Here is a 21152-nt window from a genome sequence, read left to right as displayed (position 1 = left end):
CATTCCTACAAGCGGTACTAGATTCTACACATGATACACATGATCATACAAGTGGTATTTCATTCAAATGATATCCAGTACATCATATGGTGGTTCCAGAAGTGATCCTCAAGTTTAAGTGATCAATTCAAATCAAGAAAGCTATCCTCACAACAAGAGTTCAAGTAGATCAAGTGGTTTGACATATGCTTTGACATAGGGGGAGGAGCCCCACTACAAGGTATCAAGGTCAAGGATCCAACGAGTGACCTACATGTGGCATTTCAAGGTGGTCTTCATGCTTCCACATGTGGTAGTTACAAGTGGTGTCAATACCAATCAATTGAAGGTGTCCATCAAAAATGAAGATTCAAGACTCAACCATCTACCCAAGTCCAACTCTTTGCATCAAACCACAAGAGATTTTCATGGTAAAATCTTCAAGTGGTATCCATTGATCTTCACATGGCACAAATTTCGTAGGGTATTGGGCCTTTTATGGTAATTGATGACAAAGGGGGAGAAATTTGGACAAAGATATGAATTATTTGGACAAAGAGATGAGAGTGCAAGCATGGACATGTATCAAGAGGGAGCAACATTGAAGAATAGAGGAGGATCAAAATTCTTGGACAAGATAGGCACACAAGTAGGCAGAGCAAACTCATGAACTTGGTTGATTGCATTTGATTTGTGCATATTCATGTGCTTGCTTGCATTTGCATAAGTGTTTTTTAAAAAAATTCATATATGCAATACTTGTGTGTGATGTATGCTAGTCATAGAACTTGATTGATGATTTGATAACTAGCATGCATAGATTGTAGCTAGACATATTATTTTTACAAGTGAATCAAGAACCTTGCTAATAATGTTGATCTCATGAGGTATCTAGAGTTTTTGATGCATGTCTAGTTACTCATTGATGCTAAGGAATAAACTTTAAGGATGCAACTCCGATTGGTATCACGCTTTAAAAGTTTATCCTATATACTTTAGCATCACTTAGTAGTGTTAACAATCCCACAAAATTCATATTTATGCGTGTTTGTGAGTTTAAAACCAAATCTCTTGAACACACATGTAAAGAGAGTTATCACTACCAAGTCGGATTTTTATGATGCTTATCCAATCTTGCACAAGTGGTCTTAATGTCGGATAAGCAACATAAAATCCAAACCAAGTTAGCTATTTACACGTGTGTGAAGTGCTAGCTTGGAATATTCTTAATTTTCATATCTTTGTAGAGTTGTCATCAATTACCAAAAAAGGGGAGATTGAAAGGCCCTTGTTTGGTTTTGGTAATTGAGTAACAACTTAGGTGGACTAATAAGTATTTATGTTGAGATACACAGGTGATTAGTCCACACAAAGACACTAGTATGAGCAACATGTGCCATGGAGGAGAAATGACTAAGTGTTGAAGCTATACTCATATAGTGTGATGAAGGAACTCATTGCATATGAGACATGACATGGAGTCATGTGACCAAAGTAGAGAAAATCAAGACAAGGCTTAACTTGATGGACTGGTTGCAATGGTGAAGGGCAAGTCAAGGCTTAGAAGTGAGGGACCGCGAGGCGGTGAAGCTTGAGCAAGACTTGGCACCGATGGACCGAAGTGACGGTGAAAAACGAGCAAGGTTAAAATCAATGGACCAAAGAGGTCATGTGATGATATGGAGTGGATCATATCATTCAAGAAATATCAAACCAAGTGTTGACTCATGATGATGATCAAAAGGCTTGATGGAGTTTGGTGCTTGTGTGGCATCAAAGATGAAATGGAATGCGCAAGGCAAAGGTATGACTTGTAGGGTATTTCATTTCACCAGTCAAAGGTTGTGTAGAGAAGTGCATGACTGGATTTAGGATAGATGGCCGTACTATCAAGAGGGGCAAACTTGTTTGCATATCGGTCATCTAGTGCCACTTGAGCGATCTAACATTGCGATGTTGCTAGGATCGAGTGGCGTGGTGAGAGCAAGTGAAAATCCTTTGAAAAATATTTGTGAAAATGCTAACAGACATGTACATGGTGGTGTACACTTGGTGGTGTTGGCACATTTGCAAAGGAGAAGGTGTTGGAGTTGATGTTGATCAACTTGGAAAAGAAGAAAGGCGTTTCGGTGTTCTCCGGACACTAGGATGTCTATTGGAGTGTAATACTGCTTTGATCCATTGCGCTTTGGATTAAGTATTCATATGGGTTGTGTAGCCCTCTGAGTAAGCTTTCCAAAATGTTCAAGATCATCGAAATCAGAGTTTGGAGCTAAAAGTTATGAGCGGTTTACCGATGGTCGGTTTTGCTGGAAATAGACCTGCGGACGGTCCGCTACCGCTACTGGGGGGGCGGACTGTCCGCTGGTTCCTGATTTGAGCTCGAACTGAACCATTCTGGTCACTGGGTGTTGTTCCAATTGACCTGCGGACGGTCCGGCCCTTGGGGGCGGACGGTCCGCCACCTGATGAAAATTCTTGGACAGAAACTCTGCGGTTTCTGGTGTGGCGCACGGGTTGAACGGCGGACAGTCCGCCCCTGGGGAACAGACGGTCCTTTGGTCACTTCCAGATTTAGTCAGAGACGTTGTTTCTCTAAGTGTTCGAGGTGTTTGAACCGCGGACGGTCCGTCCTTAGGGCGCAGACAGTCCGCGAGAAGCTATAACGGTTGACTCTGACACGTATTAATTGCGTTTCTACCGTTGGTTTTGAATGGCGGACGGTCCGATCACTGTGAGGCGGACAGTCCGCGAAAGTTTTGTTTTCACGGGATTTGAGTGTAACGGTTAGTTTGGGGCCTCCCTCTATAAATAGAGGGTGTGGCCGGCCATTTGAGGGGTTGAGCACCCTTGGGACTTAGTGTCCATGCTTGGGGAGTGCTTGAGAGCCCTCCAACTCACTTGAGATTAGAGCAAATCAAATTCGCTAAGTGAGAGAGCGATTCTAGTGCATTGCATTGAGATATTGCAAGAGATTGGCACTAGGTGATCGAGTTGCAAACTCGTGTGCTTGTTACTCTTGGAGGTTGCCATCTCCTAGACGGCTTGGTGGTGGTGGTGTCTCCATGAAGCTTGCAAGAAGATTGTGCGAGGCTCCGGGACCGTGATTGTGAGGTGTATTGTGCTCGCCCCGCGGGAGCCACGAAGAGCAACTCTAGTTGAGCGAGACGCGAAGAGCAACAAGTGGTCCGGCCGGATCATATGCTAGAGCTCGGTGTGAGCACTCCACGTGGGAGAGTGTGACTTGAGAGTCACCACTAGCAAGCGGATCGGCGGCAACCTTAGAGCTTGTCTCAACGAGGACTAGCTTGGTGGCAACCAAGTGAACCTCGGGATAAAAATTACCGTGTCAACTTTGTCTACTATTTTCGGTGGTTTGCATTCTCCAAATCACAAGCCTTGTATTTATATTCATATATATCTTGTGCTTGTGTACTCGCTATAGTGTTTAATTAGCTTGTGTACCTTAATTAGTTGTCGTGCATAGTTTGTGTAACTAAGTAAGTTTGAGCTTTTAGATTTGGATTGTGTATTCTTATCCATTGTGCATCTAGTGAGTTTAGATTGGTTTTGTGCTTTTGCTCTTTAGAATTATGTAGGAACTCCTCTCGTGTGTGAAGTACTAGTGCATAGATTTGTGTGACCATGCAAACTAGAATTGTGTAGGTGAGCTCTACCTAGCTTGGCACCTTAGTTGCTTAATTAGAACCTTTTTGTAAAGTGCAAGTTATAGATAAAAAGGTGTAGTCTTGGTTAGACCGATTAGGTTAATTCCGCTTTTATTTCGGTTAGCCGGCAACGCGATTAGTTTAAAAAAACTATTCACCCACATCAAGTTCACCATCTCGATCCTACAATCGGGACTGGCCGACGGAGTCGAGCCTGTCGGATGCGGCCGACGCGCCGGCCTTGAGCGCGCGGAGGCGGCCCGGAGCGCGGCTGTCTCGAGGCGGAGGCCGGAGCCGAGATCCTCGAGGTCGCGGCGGTAGCCTTCCAGCACCAACTCCGACCGTGTGGCGAACGTCTTCACCAAGCGGAGGCCCGGCGGCAGCAGCTCGGCGAGCTCAGGCGGCGGAGGCCCGCGACAGCGGCTCAGGCGCGGAGCTCGGCGACGGAGGCCCGGCGACAGTGGCTCTGGCGCGGAGGCCTGCGGTGCGCACGCCCGTCGGCTCGGGCGCGGAGCCCGGCGGCGGAGGCCCGGCGGCAGCAGCTCCGGCAAGCTCGGGCGCGAAGGCCAGGCGGCAGCAGCTCAGCAGCTCGGCTCTGCGTGAAGATAAGGCTGGGGAGAAGATAAAGATGAAGAGTAACGGAGGTCTAAGGCGGTGTCCTATGGCAAATAGGCAGAGGATTTCAATGTATATGAGCAAAGATGGTTTTTTAGTGGCCAGAGCAAAAGCACACTCGAACGGTGTCCCACCAGCAAATTTTCCCTTTTCTGCCATATCGCCACGCTGCCTTCCGTGATTGCAGCGTGGAATTCTTCCTTGACTTGACACCCCCCCCCCCCCCCCCCCCCCCCCGCGGCGCTGCCCTCCTCACCGTTCACCCCTCCTCGGCTCCTCGCTCCCCCTCCCTCACCGTGCACCCCTCCTCCTTCCCCTGCTCGGTCCCCTGCGCGGAGCGGCAGCAGGGCCGACGCGGGTGTGGGGCGGCGGCGGGGCCTCGCTCGGAGCGGCAGCGGGGCCGCGCGGGGCCTGCGCGGAGCGGCAGCAGGGCCGGCACGGAGCGGCAGCGGGGCCGACGCTGGTGTGGGGCGGCGTTGGGGCCTCGCTCCCTCCTTCCCTCCTCTTCTTCCTCCTCCGTCTGCCGGCCCCACGCGGCCACCACGCCGGATCCGCACGGGTGGTGGGAGCGCGCGGCGGGCGGAGCCGCGAGGCCGCAACTTCTCTTCCCCGCGCCGTCTCCGTCGTAGCGTTATCAGTGAGTCCCCTTCTGCCGCACCTTCTTTGCTCGTGAATCCCTCCACCACCTCACCCCTCCATCCACAGCCCCTCTCGCGCCTCCCCTCTTCTAAAGTTTGGTGCAATCCATCCAGCTCCTCGTGGATGAAGCGATGTAGGCATGGATGGCGTCCGCGAAGGATGCGGCTGGATCTGCAATGGAGAACCTGGTGGTTGCACAGGTGAGGCGTCGATTTGCCTTCCTCGCTCGGGCGCCGCTTCCCGCGGTGCTGCCTCACCCATCTTCTTCAGAGCTCGATGGCGACACACTGATGATTGATTTTGATGGATGGAAATTGGAGATGGCCCATCCCGTTGATTTTGATTTCCCTCTACTCTTCATGTTCCGTTATGATTGGTTTTGACGGATGGCTGACATCTTTAACTCTGGTCACAGATTATACAAGAAAAACTAGATGGAGGTGGCCTCCCTATTATTGTTGGCGGCACAAATTTCTACATCCAGGTAATTTTGATTTACTGGCATGCATTTCTGTATGATGAAGTTCATCTTATATTTATTGACTGCACTATCTGATTTGTTGTCGTGCCTTTGCCCTTCAATATTCTAGGCCCTTATTAGCCCAATCACGAGTGCTAGGTTTGGGGGCACTACCTTAAGTTGTGAATTTTCGATTAACAAAGATTGTGATTCAGCTGGCTAAAATATTTCTCTTATTTCAGTCTAATACACGTAACCGTGTCGAAATATATGATTCTAATGCAGTTAATCAAATATTGTAGGTTCATGTTGCTCTTAGGTCATTTAATTTGTTATCAGAAGTTTCTATTAATTAATTAATCTTGACAATTTCTTGTGTGGACAGAGTTATATGAAAAATCTGAAAAATGGTGCCACTGTGAGCTCAGGTTTCACGTTTAATTACTATAGCTTCAAAACAAATATTTTTCATTTGGTGTGATCATTAAGATATATTTGTCATACCTGTATATTTCATGGAGTGATGCCTCTCATATCTTTCAGGTTTCAGCACAATGGACCCGAGGAGGCTAAAACTTGATTAGTTCTTATTGATTAGATCAGCTTTGTATCCGTTCAACAATTATTAAAAGCTGCAGACAATAGGTAAAATCTGATCCATCTTTTACCTTGCTGATGTATGTCACCAAGCTGATACTTCAGTGGTTCTGAAGTGAAGCATTTGCCTTTTCTTTTGGCCTTCACAATTTGTTTTTTTAATTTCATACGATAGCTATTTTCCTTTTCACATGTTATCTAAAATTAACAGGAGGCATGCTGGAATGGCATAATCTTGGTTTGGTGTCTAGAGAACCTTGTAATCTCATCTTTAGGCATATTTTGTAAAGAAAACTTTTTTGTTTGCCTTCTCAATTTGGTCTGATGGATGATCAGGCTGCCAGGCATTCCAGCCCTTCTCCATTTAATAGGCCAAGGTGAGTCGTCTAGCATTTCTCTATTTTAATGATGAATCACCCAGGGTGTTGGAGGCTAACATAACACTGGAAATTTTTAGGGTTAAAGCATAGAGAAGAGGATGATATGGAGAACTGTTCGTATGTCATCTGGAAAAAGAGGGGAGATGAAACAATATGATGCATAGCAGCGGAGATGTGCAAGTTTCATGGGCCAAATAATGTTCTGTCGACCAGAAATGCAGAGGTTTGTTCCTCTCTTTATTTGTTCCAGCATTACCCTGTTCTCAATATTGTTCAGAAAATATATATTTACCGTTATCAAATTTTTTTGGCTGGATAGATTCAATTTAGATTCATCTCTAGCCTACCCCAACTTGCTTGGGAAAAAAGGCTATGTTGTTGTTGTTGTTGTTGTTGTTGTTGTTGTATAGATTCAATTTAGATTCTCTATTCTATGTCGAGGTACCATGTTCAAAAATTTTGTGGTGCAACTTGTACATCGAAATCAGTAGATGCATCTTTCGAGTTCCTGATATATGATCAGTCCCATGGAAAGCACTAAGAGCAGCTACATAATGTAGCAGCTTATACCTTTTCATTTTGTTCAACATGTGCATGTTCGTAGCATTTGCTTAATGAGAAGTTGTCTATCTTGATAACCAACCTTTTAGCTATATGTGTAGGGGATGTGTAACCACAAGAATGCCTATTTGTACCTGATGATTCCGTCCTAAGTTTATCACTGCCAATCAGCCAATATATCGAATATAAATTGTTGGGAGGTTCATAATTCAACGTTTTCTTTTCTGTTCAGATCAGATTCTAACTTGATGACATACAAGTGAATCTGAAAATTTGAATGCACATGATACAAGTTTAAACTCAAGAAATATGCTGGAGCTTCCTATTCTATTCAAAGACTTTGCCTTCATATTTGTTTGTGGCATCTCGGTATGCAATATTGTTTAGTAAAATTCGATGTTCATTCCATTGAAGTAAAACCATTCACCAAAATAGTTTTGTAATGTTGTTTTAAGTCTCATTCTTGGTAGATCAATGAGCTTCTCTTACAGTAACAATGGCCTTCATGGTAGGAGTACTGCTAGATTAATTTTTCTATAGTTGCTTATGTTAAATAAATTGTGCAGCTGGCATGCACCACAACTGTTTGGTCAATGCTTGGGAGGAAGAGGTCGGCAAGGGTGGAGCCAATGGCAAGGGTGGGTAGCAGGCAAGCGATGTACCAGTTGATCTGCTTGTATCAGGTTGTGCCCTTGCCACTCCTGAAGGCTCTACTGTTTGCAGGATCCACTGCTTTCTCACTTGAACTCATGAAGGGAAAGAAGGTTTTGTTTTTGAGCAGCACAAGCAGTAGGTTTCTTGGTAGGACTCATTACTTAGTCAGGTATATTTGATACCAACCTAGGGGTTCTTGATAAGGTCTTGGGCTCTTGGCTGAGATTTGAGCCTGATGCTGGTGTGCTTGGTGCTTTGCCTTTGTGGTGGGCGTGCAGCTCCTGGAGCCACTGACCGGGACAGCTCTGCACTTCTGGTCAGTCACTCTTTCTATATATTGTTCTGTGTATTGTCTTTTCAAACAATTACAGTCAGCTTAGGCATTTTCTTGCATGGTGAACATATTGTCACTTGACTTCTACCTTTCAGGTTATGTTCATTTGCAATCACTGTCCGTTTGTAAAACATCTGAAAAAGGATATTGCAAAGGTCATGTCCATATCGTCGAACTCAATTAGGATGCATCCCCAGGTTAGAAGTTACTACCGATGAATGTCTTAATTAGTTGCTGCCTTTTCTGTAGCCAGTAGTTTCTCTTTGACAAAGCATATGAACCCAAAAAACTTTATTGTAACTTGCTTTATAATTTTTTAGACCTTTAATGCAAGACTTCGACTATGATTGTTCTCTGGTAAAACAAAAATACATATTGTAATTGTTCTACTTCAAGTAATGTCTGATGTCACTCTTTCCATGTACTCTTACATATTACACAATATGGCCGCTTATAATGTCTTTTGTTGGTCTTTGGCTATTCCTTTTGTTGGAATATTTATGGCTATTATATCTGTGTAAGCTGCAGAACTAACAGGAAAAAAACTATATGGTTACTGTCTTAACATAAATTCCTAAATAATGCATCCTGGTCCTGTAGGACTTGTTATTGAAACTTGTAAATGACTATTCTATAGACTGGCACAGACATGGCAGAAGTGTTGTCCTGTTGCAACTTCAGTGGCCTCATGCCCTCTATGGGAAAAGTTTCTTTTTAATAAAGTTATTGCTACATCTCAGTGCTTCTAGCATTATTAACATCCAAAATACTTATCAAATTATTTGAAATACAATGTAGATTTGTTTGACCAAATTCTTTAAAGATATCTCAGGTAAAAATTTGCACCTTCACTTATTTGGTTAACACAATATTTTCTGTATCATCTCCTCTTATCTGTGGCTGGTATAAATAAATAGTTGTTATTCAAACTTACCCTTGGCTTATATTATATAATGGATAATATTGCAGGTCCTGGTATGACAACCCTTGTTTATGGATTTGAAACGCAACTAATCGCAATACGATGCTTGTTAGTTTCAGGCTCTAGACTTCAAAGTTGAAACCGAACTATGTTCGTGCATGGGCTAATATGGGAATCAGCTATGCCAACCAGGTAATTCTTCTCTTGTAGAATGCTATCATTTGATTATGTTATCGGCTGTGTCATCACATTCTTTAATACTACCTTGTGATGCGAAATAAGAGGCCATATTTTGACTTTGCTTACCTTGGTTTCTCAACACTACTACACTAACATACAACCATGGTGGAACTTCTATTTTTGTTATTTATGTGAACTGTTGTAACCTTTGTATTGCAACGGGTATCTAGACAACCAGCTAACGTAGTAGTACGTGTGGTTTACTATGGGAGAAGGAAGATTCCATATTTCTTGCAATTGAAGTCTAGCAATTTAGCACTATGATTTACCAATTAGTAATTTCATATTTTCCCAATTAACAACCAACTTTGATGTACTTTGGCAAGTATGGATTTAGAAAAAAGTAGTCATATGGTCAGGAAGTTTCTGATGGATAAATGACAATAATGTACATGACTATGCTTTTTTATTCCAACATCTCACATTCTTTCAAGCAAAGCAAGATTCAAAATCTTTTGTACATGAAGACATGTACGTAGTTGCAGGAGCCTGAGGGTGTGGGAGCAGCTGGCTGGGACATTTGAAGTTGTATGGCACCAAGGATATGGAAGCACCTGGTATGAATGTATAAGAAATAAAAAGTTTCCTATGGTATTGATATAAATCCTTCTTGCTCCATTTAGGTACATTTTTCATCTCTCTAATAGAAGCTGTGACATTCTTTCTTTTTCTTTCAATGTTGTTGTCCAATGATCAGTTGCAGTATGGTGTCTGTTTATTTGAAAATCCTACCTGATCAGTCTATTTAGTATTTTGTCAAAGCTCCAGATTATCAACTGGCCCATGTCTATGTTAGTTTGGAAATATTTTTGTACTCTACATGCAGATAAAATTGGGAGTATATAATTTCTAAATCCCATAGCAATGTATGGGCATAGTTCTATTGTGTCGAAGTTAGCTCATGGATATCAATGAGTCTTAAAATATCATATCTTGCCGATACTCTGTATATTACTCTGAAATTTTTTTACCACCCATAGCAATGCTTGGGCATAGACAAAGTTTTGGTAACTTGTAGGACAACTGGTTGAAAATTGAACTGTTAGCACGGGTGTATGATCATGACATTACTGCTCTGTCTTGTGATTATTCTTTTTACCCATGGGATATGTTTATAATGTATTGTTACATGTCGAGGGCCTTTCTTTCTACTCCCATTATTATTTTGTCCTTTGCACACCATCTGCAAACTACATTTTTGCAATACATAAAGAGAAACAATGAGATGCCATTAGAGGAATAATACTGCTCAATATTTTTCAGTAAGCTAAAACATCCAATGAAAGTAATTATCCTTGAAATATGAAAACTGGTCATTTTGTGATGCATGTTCAATTTTAAAAGGCTCTATCACATTGTCTCTCTTCATGTCTAGGCTTTGGGCGCTTATAAATTGTTGTGTGCCTGCAGGCTTCTGTGAGATCATTTCTTCCTGGTTAGATGTCAAGAATACTCAAAATGTGGTTGGTGGTTTCTGATTGTTGCCTATTTTGGCGTCAATATAACCTGCAGCATTAAGATCATATTTTTGGTAATTATTTTCTCATGTCCTTATGTACGGGATTTGTGTTTTTACTTAGCATCATTCCTCCCTCAGAGTGCTTCAGCTACATTACACTATTGTGTGGACACATCACCCTTCCTTGTAGTCATTCAGTTTTTCAAAGTGTGCATTAGCAATTGAGGTCGAATGGATGGATCCACTTGAAAAGCTGATGGAACAAGAGGCTTGATTTTTTGCCCAATGGTCAAATGCGTGTGAAGAGGTTCCATATGTTTCTTGCATATTTATCTTGACTAATATGTGTATGAATATAACAAGCTCGCAGCCATGATAATGGTATATAATTTTTAGAAACATGTGCGTGCCGCACATGCACTACTTTTTCAGAGCAATATTTTTCAGATGTCATGACAAGGTCTGGTGCTACTGCCAGGACATCATATTTGATTGTAATTTCAGTGAGATCATGTAGTGTGATGTGAGAAATGTCTTCTTCATCCATTGCCATGGATGGATGGCAGACCAAAAGGCTGTACTCGTGGGGTTGTAGCACTTTTATAATGTTCTATCCAATTCAAGCTTTTAAATTTATTACTTTGTGAGAAACCAAACTACCAAGTTGTACTCACATTTTCTTATCCCAAAGAAGGAACCAAGTTGAACAAGGTTCCTCCTCTCTGTCACTTAAACGTTTGTTGATTGTTATGTGCGTGGATTTGTTGGATGGACACAATACACAACTTTATTAAAGATACTGTTATGTGACCTTTTTTTTGAAAAGGAAGTCAAACAGGACTTGACCTGACCATTTACTCACTGTTTCACTGTTTGGATGGCTGATTCGCTGGGCAGGTTGCTGATCCGCTAGGCAGGTGGTTGATCTCGCAGACCCTGTGCTCCCCGCCGCGCTCGCTCGCGGAATAGTCTTGCCAGCCAGCCCAGCCAACCGAACAAGCCATTAGATAGCTGTATAGTAAAGTGCCATATATGAACAAGTATATTTTGTGAAAATGATATCATAAAAGATGTACCATGAAAATACTGCACTTCATTAATGAATTTAGTTAAAGTATTAATATCGAATACTATTTTTGTTTTTGAAGGTAGTTGAGTCTTGAGGCTACAAAAATTCAACTTCTATATTTCTGTTGTTATTGGGGCTTGACTTTTTATTTTTTTATTGAATAGTTTTAAAGCGTGTGATACTAATTATAGTTTCTTATTTGACTTTTTGAAAAAAAAACACGTCATTCTTATGCATACATGTTATTTTCTATAAATATAAATTTTATTTATCTGGTTTTCGAAAAACACGTGTTTGCAACACGCGCATCCTACTAGTAAGCTTAATGGATTGTTGATCAGTAATTTGGGGCCCCTAAAAATTGGGGGCCCTGTTCAGTCGAACCGGCCGCAAGCCCATAGGGACGGGCTTGTAAAGTCTGGATAACCACTTAATATTTCTTTGTTCAATTCGCTCTCTAAACTATGTCGTTTGGTTCAATTTACCCTTTAATATAATCTTTCTTTTTTGTTTCTCCTCGCAAGATTGTAATGGTATCACAACGTATGCCAAAAAAATATATTTAAAATTTTTGTCATCATTTTCCATAATTTGTATTGTAAGTATTAATCTATTATTAACAATGTTTTAAATAGCGTGCTATCAAATTTAGCGTGACGCTCTCCTGGACACTATTGGCGCTATAGCGAACGCTATAGCGGCAGCTAAATGCTGTAGCGTCAGCTGATTGTACACGTTATAGCGCCGCTATTTGCACGCTATAACGCGCTATTTGTCTACAAATATAGAAAACATAAAAATCTGTCAATTCTCAATCACTCAATGTCTCAATCTGATAACTCATAAGTCATAACTCATAACTGATAACATCCACCAGACCACCATAACAATCATAAGAGCAAAGTAGCAAATAGCCAACACAGGAAACATAACCATATGATATTCATATAGGCAAAGCCAAACAATAGTGGTTGGTTAGCGGCACTTTTGCGCTAAACGTACTTAGCGGCGCTTTAGCGTGCAATAGCGGCAATAGTGTGCATAGCGCAAAAACAAGCAATTGCGTCGCGCCAGTTGCTTTGGGCCGCTATAGCGTCAAAATAGCGCGCTATTACTTTCGTTGATTATTAAATGACATACCTTATCAAAATATTTTTTTTGACGGGGCTTGACGGTGACACTTTTTTTCCGATCAAGGGTTCACCCAGCTTTTATAGAAAGCATATAAGTTGTTACAAACCAGTTTAGAACCGGGGATACCGGTTTACAAGGGAAAAGAGACAAGGGACCAGAAACAAGCCAACCCCCCCCCCCCCCCCTCGCGGCTAGCCTCCCAAAGAGCCTGACAGTCTAAACTAGATGTAAAAGGTAAAAAAGGCCATCAAAAGTTAGAAGAAGTCTTGATCCGGCGGACGATCTTTGATCTTTTCCAAGAAGCCCTCAACCCACGCCCTGACTTGGAGTTCTCATGTCTCCAATTCAGCTCGGGCATCGCCCCGCAACAACACCTTCCACCTCTGCAGAAAGAAGTTGATTCGAAAAATAATGTCAGTCGGTGATCTAATAAACACCTCCTCAATTGCCATCTTGTTTCTTGCATTCCACAGCGCCCACGAGACTGTGGCCAAGGCTGTAATTTTGAGATCATATTGTCTACATCTTGCAGGAACCCAATGTTCCAGAAAATTAAATCTTGCAAGGAATTAGGAGCCCTGTCCCACCCTAGGGCTTCTTTTATGCATTCCCAAGCGAACTTATCAAGTGGGCAGATGAAGAAAATATGATCTACCGTTTCCGGCACATTGCAGACGATGCATTTCTCATTTCCTTTCCACTTTTTCCGCTTCAGAGCCATCCCTATCTGCAGCCTCCCTTTGCACGCTAGCCAAAGAAAGACTTTGATCTTGAGAGGGAGTTTGCACTTCCATAACCACTGCACCCTATACATTGATCTCGTTGTGTAGAATCCAGATTTCTCCAGCGCCCAGCGTGCAATGTCCTGATTATCTGACAGTGCATTTCCCCTGAGAAAGTCTAACAAATCATCCCACTGGGCGATCTCATCCTAATCTAGGGATCTGTAGAAGTCTATTTTCCATTCTCCTGAATCAAAACATTCATCGACAGTGGTTTTCTTGTTGGTACAGTAGCCATACAATTTAGGGAAGAGAAGCCGCAGCGGTACCTCTCCCACCCAGGTGTCCTCCCAGAACAGGATATCTTTACCATTGCCTAACTTAAAAGTCGCCCCCATTTGAATTTGTCCTTTATTTTTAGCAAACCTTTCCAAAATTGAGACCCTTGTCTATTTTTTGATAGGGCAAAAGTGCACCTGCGTAGGTATTTGGCCTTGAGGAGCTGGCAGCATGGATCATTTGTTTCTCCATTATACAGGCACCAAACCCACTTCAGAAGTAAGGCAACATTTAGAAGCCTAGTGTTTAGAATACCAAGACCCCCAAAGTCTTTGGGCAGGCATGCATGCTCCCATTTGACCATGTGATACTTGAATTTCTTCACATCCCCCCTCCAAAAAAACTGAGATCTGATTGTATCCATCTGGTGATGCACTTGCTCATTTAGCAGATATACTCCCATAGTGTAGATAGGCATGCTGCTCAACGAGGAGTTGGTTAGAGTCAGTCTCCCACTGTAAGAGAGATTCTTCCCTTTCCAAGGTTGCATTTTGTGTCTCATCTTCTCCACTACTTCATTGGGAAGCCCAGATACTTGATCGGCAGCTCACTGACTTTGCAGTTTAGCATGTAGGCTATCTCCCACTCTCTGTCCTCGTCTACTCCAAATACAGTGACCTCGCTTTTGTGGTAGTAAATTTTAAGACCTGACATCCATTCAAAGCAATAGAGGAGGAACTTCATGTTCACAATGGAAGCATCATCACACCCTGTCAAGATCACGGTGTCATCTACATACTGAAGGTGTGTGACCTCGCCCCCTTGGACTAAGTGAGAAACCACCCCCTTTGATATGTCCACTTGCCTTAGCTTTGTCCAGCATATGGGCCAAGGCATCAACTACTAGGTTAAACAGAAGCGGGGACAAATGACCCCCCTGTCTCAATCCCCTATGAGTCTTAAAGTAAGGACCATTCTCACCATTAATGTTGATGCACATTTTCCCTTCTTTGATGGTACTCATGATCCAGTGCTTAAGTTTATGATCAAAACCTTTCCTAGTTAGAACCTCCTCTACGAAGTCCCAAGATATGCTGTCATAAGCTTTCTCAAAGTCTATCTTGAAGAGCACCCCCTGCATCTTTTTGGAATGTAGTTCATGGACAACTTCATGTAGCATTACCACCCCGTCTACTATGTATCTCCCCTTGATAAAAGCAGTTTGACTAGGTGCCACCTAGTCCTGAGCTTTGGTTGACAGTCTGTCTATGAGGAGTTTGATGAAGATTTTGAAGCTGACGTTGAGCAGACAGATTGGTCGAAATGGTTTGACATTGTTAGCATCTCCGACCTTTGGGATCAAAGTAATCACTCCATAATTCAGTCTGTCGATGTCCAGTTCCCCCATATAAAAGTCATGAATCATTCTCATTAGATCCCCCTTTACAATCTCCCAACATTGTTTGTAGAAGGTTACACTGAATCTATCTGGGCCGGGTGCAGTATTTTCCTTCATACCAAATACCACTTTCTTGACTTCTTCTTCAGTAAAAGGCCTTAGTAGATCATCAATGTCAGGTGGGTTCAGCCGACCCCTATCCTCCGAGACCCCCTCAGCTTGACGGTGACACTAGCTTGCTGCAAGTAGACTATTAGGGAAATTGGATTTACCAGCGTCACACTGCAGAGTTTATGTTGATTCAGCTCATCAAAAAACAAATTGGGAAAAGATATTAGTAGACTATTATTGAACGATCGCTAAACTACCAGAGGTCGAAATGGGAAACTTTATTCTTTTTTTTTTCCTTGCAGGAATAACCTAGAAAGACAAAGATCATGAGTGCCCACTCTGATAACAAAAGATGCTATGCTTGTGACAACAATATGGTGTTTGGAGTTTAAAAAGCGTTTGACTTATGACAAAACTATTTTAATACAATGCATGTGTTGATTTTATTACAATTATTACAAGTTTCTTCAAATAAAACTTTATTATGCTAAGCACATGAGAAGCAAGTCAATGCTTTCTCAGAAAGCTAGCTGAAACGAAAATCAGCACATGCCAACGTCCTGCTGCACTGCACACGAGCCTTGATTGGTATCAGTATCACTGAGGCGCGGTGAAGTTGAAGCCACTGCAGGTGGCACCCGAGCCCCAGAGCAGGCCGCTGAAGTGCAGCACCTCCTCGTCCTCGTCGAACACCAGCAGGTTGTCCTCCACCTGGTACCCGCCGATCACCACCGCCGGTGCCGCGGCGCCGGGGCCGCCCATCTCGACGACGGCCAGGCACAGCGTGCGGTCCGCCGCCTGCACCATGGAGTTGCCGCTGGCCACCGTCCAGTTCATCGAGGCGCCGGCCCCCAGCTCCAGGCGGATCGACGGCACGTCCCACCCCAGCACCCTCCCGTGCCGCAGCGAGAACGTGTCGTAGCAGAGCTCGAACGGCGCCACCGCCGGCATCGGCTTCACGTACCCCGGCGCGCCGATGGTCTCGTTGAACGCCCGGACGAAGGCGCGGTACACGTCGGGGCGCATGGCCGTGTACCGCTGCACGGTGCTCAGCGTCACGCCGCCGCGGCCGGTCGCGGCGTCGAGCTCCAGCGCGTCCGGCGGCAGCGCGGCGCGGGCTGTGGGCGCGTCCCAGTTGGGCCAGGACACGGAGATGGCCTCGACGGGGAGGTAGTAGCCGCCGCTCTTGGGGTTCGCGGCCAGCGGCGTGGACGCGACGGTGGTCAAGAGATCGGGAGGGTAGTAGCCGAGGTGGATCGGGGTGTCCCCGAAGATGGCGACGCCGGGCAGGCACAGCGCGAACCTGCGGCCGAACCCACGCCGCGCGGACAGCTGCGCCGGCAGGGACAGCGGCGCGCGCCTGAACCCCGCGACGCCCGCGGCGCTGGCGGGCAGCGAGCGCAGCAGCTGGTCCGGCGAGCACGCGCCCACGGCCTGGAACGGCACCGGGTACAGCGCGTTCCGGCCGTCGGTGGCGTTGGCCGACATCGCGAAGGTCGTGAGGTCCCCGGGCGCGCACCGGCCGCGCGTGACCGGATCGCAGGGCCGCGCCGTGGACGTGCAGTCGCGGCCGCCGTCTCCTCCATCGACCTCAGCACCGGCACCGTAATCCTGCTGCCAGCAGAACCTATTGCTGTTGGCGGCGTCGCACTCGGCGGATCCGCAGGGGAACGTCGGGTGGCCGGACGCGCACGCGGACCAGACGAGCGGGTCGGCGAGGTCGACGACGAGGGGGCCCGCGCCGTCCTTGATGGAGATGGTGTAGAGGGAGGTGGCGGGGTCCTTGGCGAGCGGGGAGACCAAAGGAGCGTGGTCGCCGCCGCCCCCTTGCGCCGCGCACTCCTGCACCGCTGCCGCAGCTAGCAGCAGCACTGGGACGGTGAGGAGGTGGTGGAAGCAGAGACGACGACGCATGGGAGCAAGCTGCTTGATCGTTGACATGGCGTGTCTGGGTAAAGATCTGGTTGGTGGATGGAGATATATGTAGAAGCAGATCGAGAAGAAGAGTTGACATGCCATGTCTGATTAGTAGTACTACTAGTCTAGAGTCTGGGGATTCGAGACACAGACAAACAACAGTGGGTTGACCTTGATAAACTCACAGCTCCTCCGAACTGCTCACGAATCATGGTGAAGAAAAAGGCAATGGTATCCTTGGAGGGATTGACTTCTTACATCTTTATCGTCAAAAAGATCTCACTATGTCTCGCAAAAAAGAAACATCACAACTATCAATTGGGTCAAAATCTAACAGCGACCGCATGAGGAGGATGTGGTTAACCGGCGTTAATCGAGAGCGCATTCATATTCTAATTGGTTGTGAAAGGGGGAGGGGGGAAAATACCAGTATTTTTTACGGAATGTTATTGTGCTTGAATTTTTGGTATTTCTAAAATTTTCATGTGCATATGATAATAGTTGAAAAATAATATAAGAATATAATCTCTGTTCCTTGAATTCTTAGTAATTTAAATTTAAGTTTGAAATTAAGGATGGTCCATTGTTAGTGTTTTATTTGTACTTTTGATGGTTTTATTTCGATCTTTGTCCGAGGTTTCAACTAGCATAGTTACCCACGTAAATAGCGCTGGCTAGATACACATTTGACAATGGAAAATTTTCTTAAAAATTTTTCTTATAGTTGATTTATAACTTGTGAGTGTGCGTGCAGTGTTGTGACTGTCTAGTTATACTGTGTAAGTTAAAAAAAATCATCAAATCAATTGTTAGTGCAGAAATCTCCTTGCTGTGCTGCAGCGGCAGCGCTGAAAATCTCCTTGTGCCCATTTTTGGCCCATTCCTTGTAGTACGCTTAGTCTGCTCATTTTTAGCCCATCAGATGACTTTCTGGCCCAACAGCCCATTCCTTGTGCCCTAACGCACCTCCTTAAAACCTAGCACCATCCCGTCCCAAACCCCACCCCACCCCACAGGCACAGCAGCCGCCGGCGCCGCCGCCGCAGACCGACCCGAGGCGAGCACGGAAGCGGCGATTCGCCGACGCTCCTTCAGATCTTCGGCGAGCCGTGACTGAGACCTCTGCTGCCGTCCGCCGAGGTACTTCGCCGCACGCACGCACCTCTCTTCCTTCTCGTTTCTCTGTGCTGTGAGCCTTTTCGTTGGATGCCTAGTATTTTGTTTGTGGAGCACCGATAAATTGTTCTTCTGGCCTCCTCTAGTATGTTCATAGTCTGATTGCAACTGATTTTCGAGCCCTAGATCAATACTTATGTCTGTGTCTCTACAATACTTTCTGGTACGCCACTTCAAGTAGGAGTAGATGTTTTGATGATACTGACCGTCGACTTGTATTGTTTGATTACTGGTTCTCCCGATATATATTGTTTCTGATTGTTGATTCATCTGTCGACTGTCATATGCAGCAGTTTAATCTTCACCTGCAGCCATGGGTAAGGAGAAGTCCCACATCAACATCGTGGTCATTGGCCACGTCGACTCCGGCAAGTCGACCACCACCGGCCACCTGATCTACAAGCTTGGAGGCATCGACAAGCGTGTGATCGAGAGGTTCGAGAAGGAGGCTGCGGAGATGAACAAGAGGTCCTTCAAGTACGCGTGGGTGCTTGACAAGCTCAAGGCGGAGCGCGAGAGAGGTATCACCATTGATATCGCCCTGTGGAAGTTCGAGACCACCAAGTACTACTGCACGGTCATTGATGCCCCTGGACACCGTGACTTCATCAAGAACATGATCACGGGTACCTCCCAGGCTGATTGTGCTGTCCTTATCATTGACTCCACCACTGGTGGTTTTGAGGCCGGTATCTCCAAGGATGGCCAGACCCGTGAGCATGCTCTCCTTGCTTTCACTCTTGGAGTCAAGCAGATGATCTGCTGCTGCAACAAGGTATAATTCCAGAAATCCCTGCGCCAATTATGTTTGAGGGATGTGTTGGATATGCATGCTAGTTCTTGAGGGTCCAGCATTTGTATAATTCTATCCGTTCCTTTTAAGTTTGGCACTGAAGATGTTTCAAGGAAATATGTGAGCCTGTGAGTTGCTTACTGAATTTGATGGATGGTTTAAATGCATGCATAATGACTGCATTATAAACCATCTATTTCCTGTTCAATTATGCATGATAGTAGTTTAATGATGTCCCACGAATGTTTCCAGAATTTAGTTATAAATTTCTGCTCACCTATTCGAGTAATATTCTGATCCAAGAGGATACTTAAGTTGTCATACAAATGCTTGCTATTGTTCATATGGCTTCTTCTTTTACTCGAACGTTTTGCTGTATATGTGGTGACATCTGTTCGTCTGCTGTGTTACTGGGATATGGTCATATACCTCATCATGTCTGTACAAATACTAGATGTTTGCTACTAGGCTTGTCCATGCTTATCTACCTCTATGTATTTGCTTATAGCTGTTGACCTGCCATTTAAAAATGTTCCCTTAAAGTGTTTCGGTTGGCTAGTGATTTTTTTGATGTATTCTTTATTCTCTCATGTAAGTTGTGAATTATTGCTGTTGAGATCACTAGTCTCATGAACTAATTGTTATCCTTCGCTGCTTTTCTGTTTATAGATGGATGCCACCACTCCCAAGTACTCCAAGGCCCGTTATGATGAGATTGTTAAGGAAGTCTCCTCCTACCTGAAGAAGGTGGGCTACAACCCTGACAAGATTGCCTTCGTTCCCATCTCTGGTTTTGAGGGTGACAACATGATAGAGAGGTCCACCAACCTTGACTGGTACAAGGGCCCAACCCTGCTTGAGGCTCTTGACCAGATCAACGAGCCCAAGAGGCCTTCGGACAAGCCCCTGCGTCTCCCCCTTCAGGATGTGTACAAGATTGGTGGTATTGGAACTGTCCCTGTTGGCCGTGTTGAGACAGGTATCATCAAGCCTGGTATGGTTGTTACCTTTGGCCCCAGTGGCCTGACTACTGAGGTGAAGTCAGTTGAGATGCACCACGAGGCTCTCCAGGAGGCCCTTCCTGGTGACAATGTTGGCTTCAACGTGAAGAACGTTGCTGTGAAGGATCTGAAGCGTGGGTATGTGGCCTCCAACTCCAAGGATGACCCTGCCAAGGAGGCTGCCAGCTTCACCTCCCAGGTCATCATCATGAACCACCCTGGACAGATCGGCAACGGCTATGCCCCAGTGCTGGACTGCCACACCTCCCACATTGCTGTCAAGTTTGCTGAGCTCATTACCAAGATCGACAGGCGATCTGGTAAGGAGCTTGAGAAGGAGCCCAAGTTCCTCAAGAATGGTGATGCTGGTATGGTCAAGATGGTTCCCACGAAGCCCATGGTTGTGGAGACATTCTCTGAGTACCCTCCTCTTGGTCGCTTTGCCGTCCGTGACATGAGGCAAACAGTTGCTGTTGGAGTCATCAAGAGTGTGGAGAAGAAGGACCCAACCGGTGCCAAGGTGACCAAGGCTGCAGCCAAGAAGAAATGATGCGTCTGGTGGTTGATTCTGCTTCTGCATTTGGCATACCTAGATGCTTTACTATCATGCCTTATTTTCTGTCCATGGCCATTTTTGTTATCAGGTGAACCGTTAGTTTGCTGGCAAAATGAGCCATTGGTCAATCGTCCTAGTACTATTTTGTTATTTGGCTTAGGCAAACCTGGAATGCTTGGACTGATCTGTGCTGGTATGGTACATGATGAATCTAAATCTTTAACACAAGTGACGCTTTTTTTTTTCCCTTATAGTTCTGTTTCATCTGGTTATTTTGTCACTTGCGTTGGTTTCCTTTGCACAATTTGGATCTGAAGCCTTACATGCTACATCCAAAAATACTTTATAGTTTTCACTTTACTTGGAATGTAGTTTTGTGGTGTCTACCACTACTAGTGTATTTTGATACATGATACTCCTACCTGCCATTTTAAACTTGAGATCCTTGTCTCATCAGAAAGGGTCTGTATCATTGTCTCTGGATGTG

General features: G+C 44.7%; 2 protein-coding genes and 1 long non-coding RNA gene across 35 annotated transcripts; 2 read left to right on the top strand and 1 right to left on the bottom strand.

The window, feature by feature from the left end:
• Positions 1-4508: 4508 nt before the first annotated feature.
• Positions 4509-11147, top strand: LOC120698906. 32 transcript variants are annotated; one of them, XR_005685077.1, is made up of 11 exons: positions 4509-4899; positions 5015-5101; positions 5317-5385; positions 5905-6335; positions 6416-6561; positions 7466-7537; positions 7623-7869; positions 7983-8084; positions 8923-9001; positions 9529-9606; positions 10460-11147. It is a non-coding gene; the product is annotated as an uncharacterized LOC120698906 (long non-coding RNA). The 32 variants fall into 32 exon arrangements; XR_005685092.1 differs by having other exon boundaries at positions 9517-9606; XR_005685093.1 differs by having other exon boundaries at positions 8857-9001.
• A 4672-nt stretch (positions 11148-15819) lies between these two features.
• Positions 15820-17163, bottom strand: LOC120700825 (chitinase CLP-like). Its single transcript, XM_039985046.1, has one exon. The coding sequence runs from the start codon at positions 17161-17163 to the stop codon at positions 15820-15822; it is 1344 nt and encodes a 447-aa protein (XP_039840980.1).
• A 972-nt stretch (positions 17164-18135) lies between these two features.
• On the top strand, positions 18136-20911 carry LOC120698903 (elongation factor 1-alpha-like). Of its 2 annotated transcripts, none has more exons than XM_039982673.1 (3): positions 18136-18279; positions 18606-19090; positions 19778-20911. In XM_039982673.1, the coding sequence occupies exons 2-3, from the start codon at positions 18629-18631 to the stop codon at positions 20657-20659; spliced, it is 1344 nt and encodes a 447-aa protein (XP_039838607.1). In that variant the 5' UTR covers positions 18136-18279; positions 18606-18628; the 3' UTR covers positions 20660-20911. The 2 variants fall into 2 exon arrangements, with proteins under 2 accessions (XP_039838607.1, XP_039838608.1); XM_039982674.1 differs by having other exon boundaries at positions 18145-18279; positions 18609-19090.
• The last annotated feature ends 241 nt before the right edge of the window (positions 20912-21152 follow it).

Source organism: Panicum virgatum, chromosome 3K, assembly GCF_016808335.1.
Source record: "Panicum virgatum strain AP13 chromosome 3K, P.virgatum_v5, whole genome shotgun sequence".
NCBI classification, from domain to species: Eukaryota; Viridiplantae; Streptophyta; class Magnoliopsida; order Poales; family Poaceae; genus Panicum; species Panicum virgatum.
Note: the sequence above shows the minus strand (reverse complement) of the source record. Positions and strands in the feature narration are given on the sequence as shown.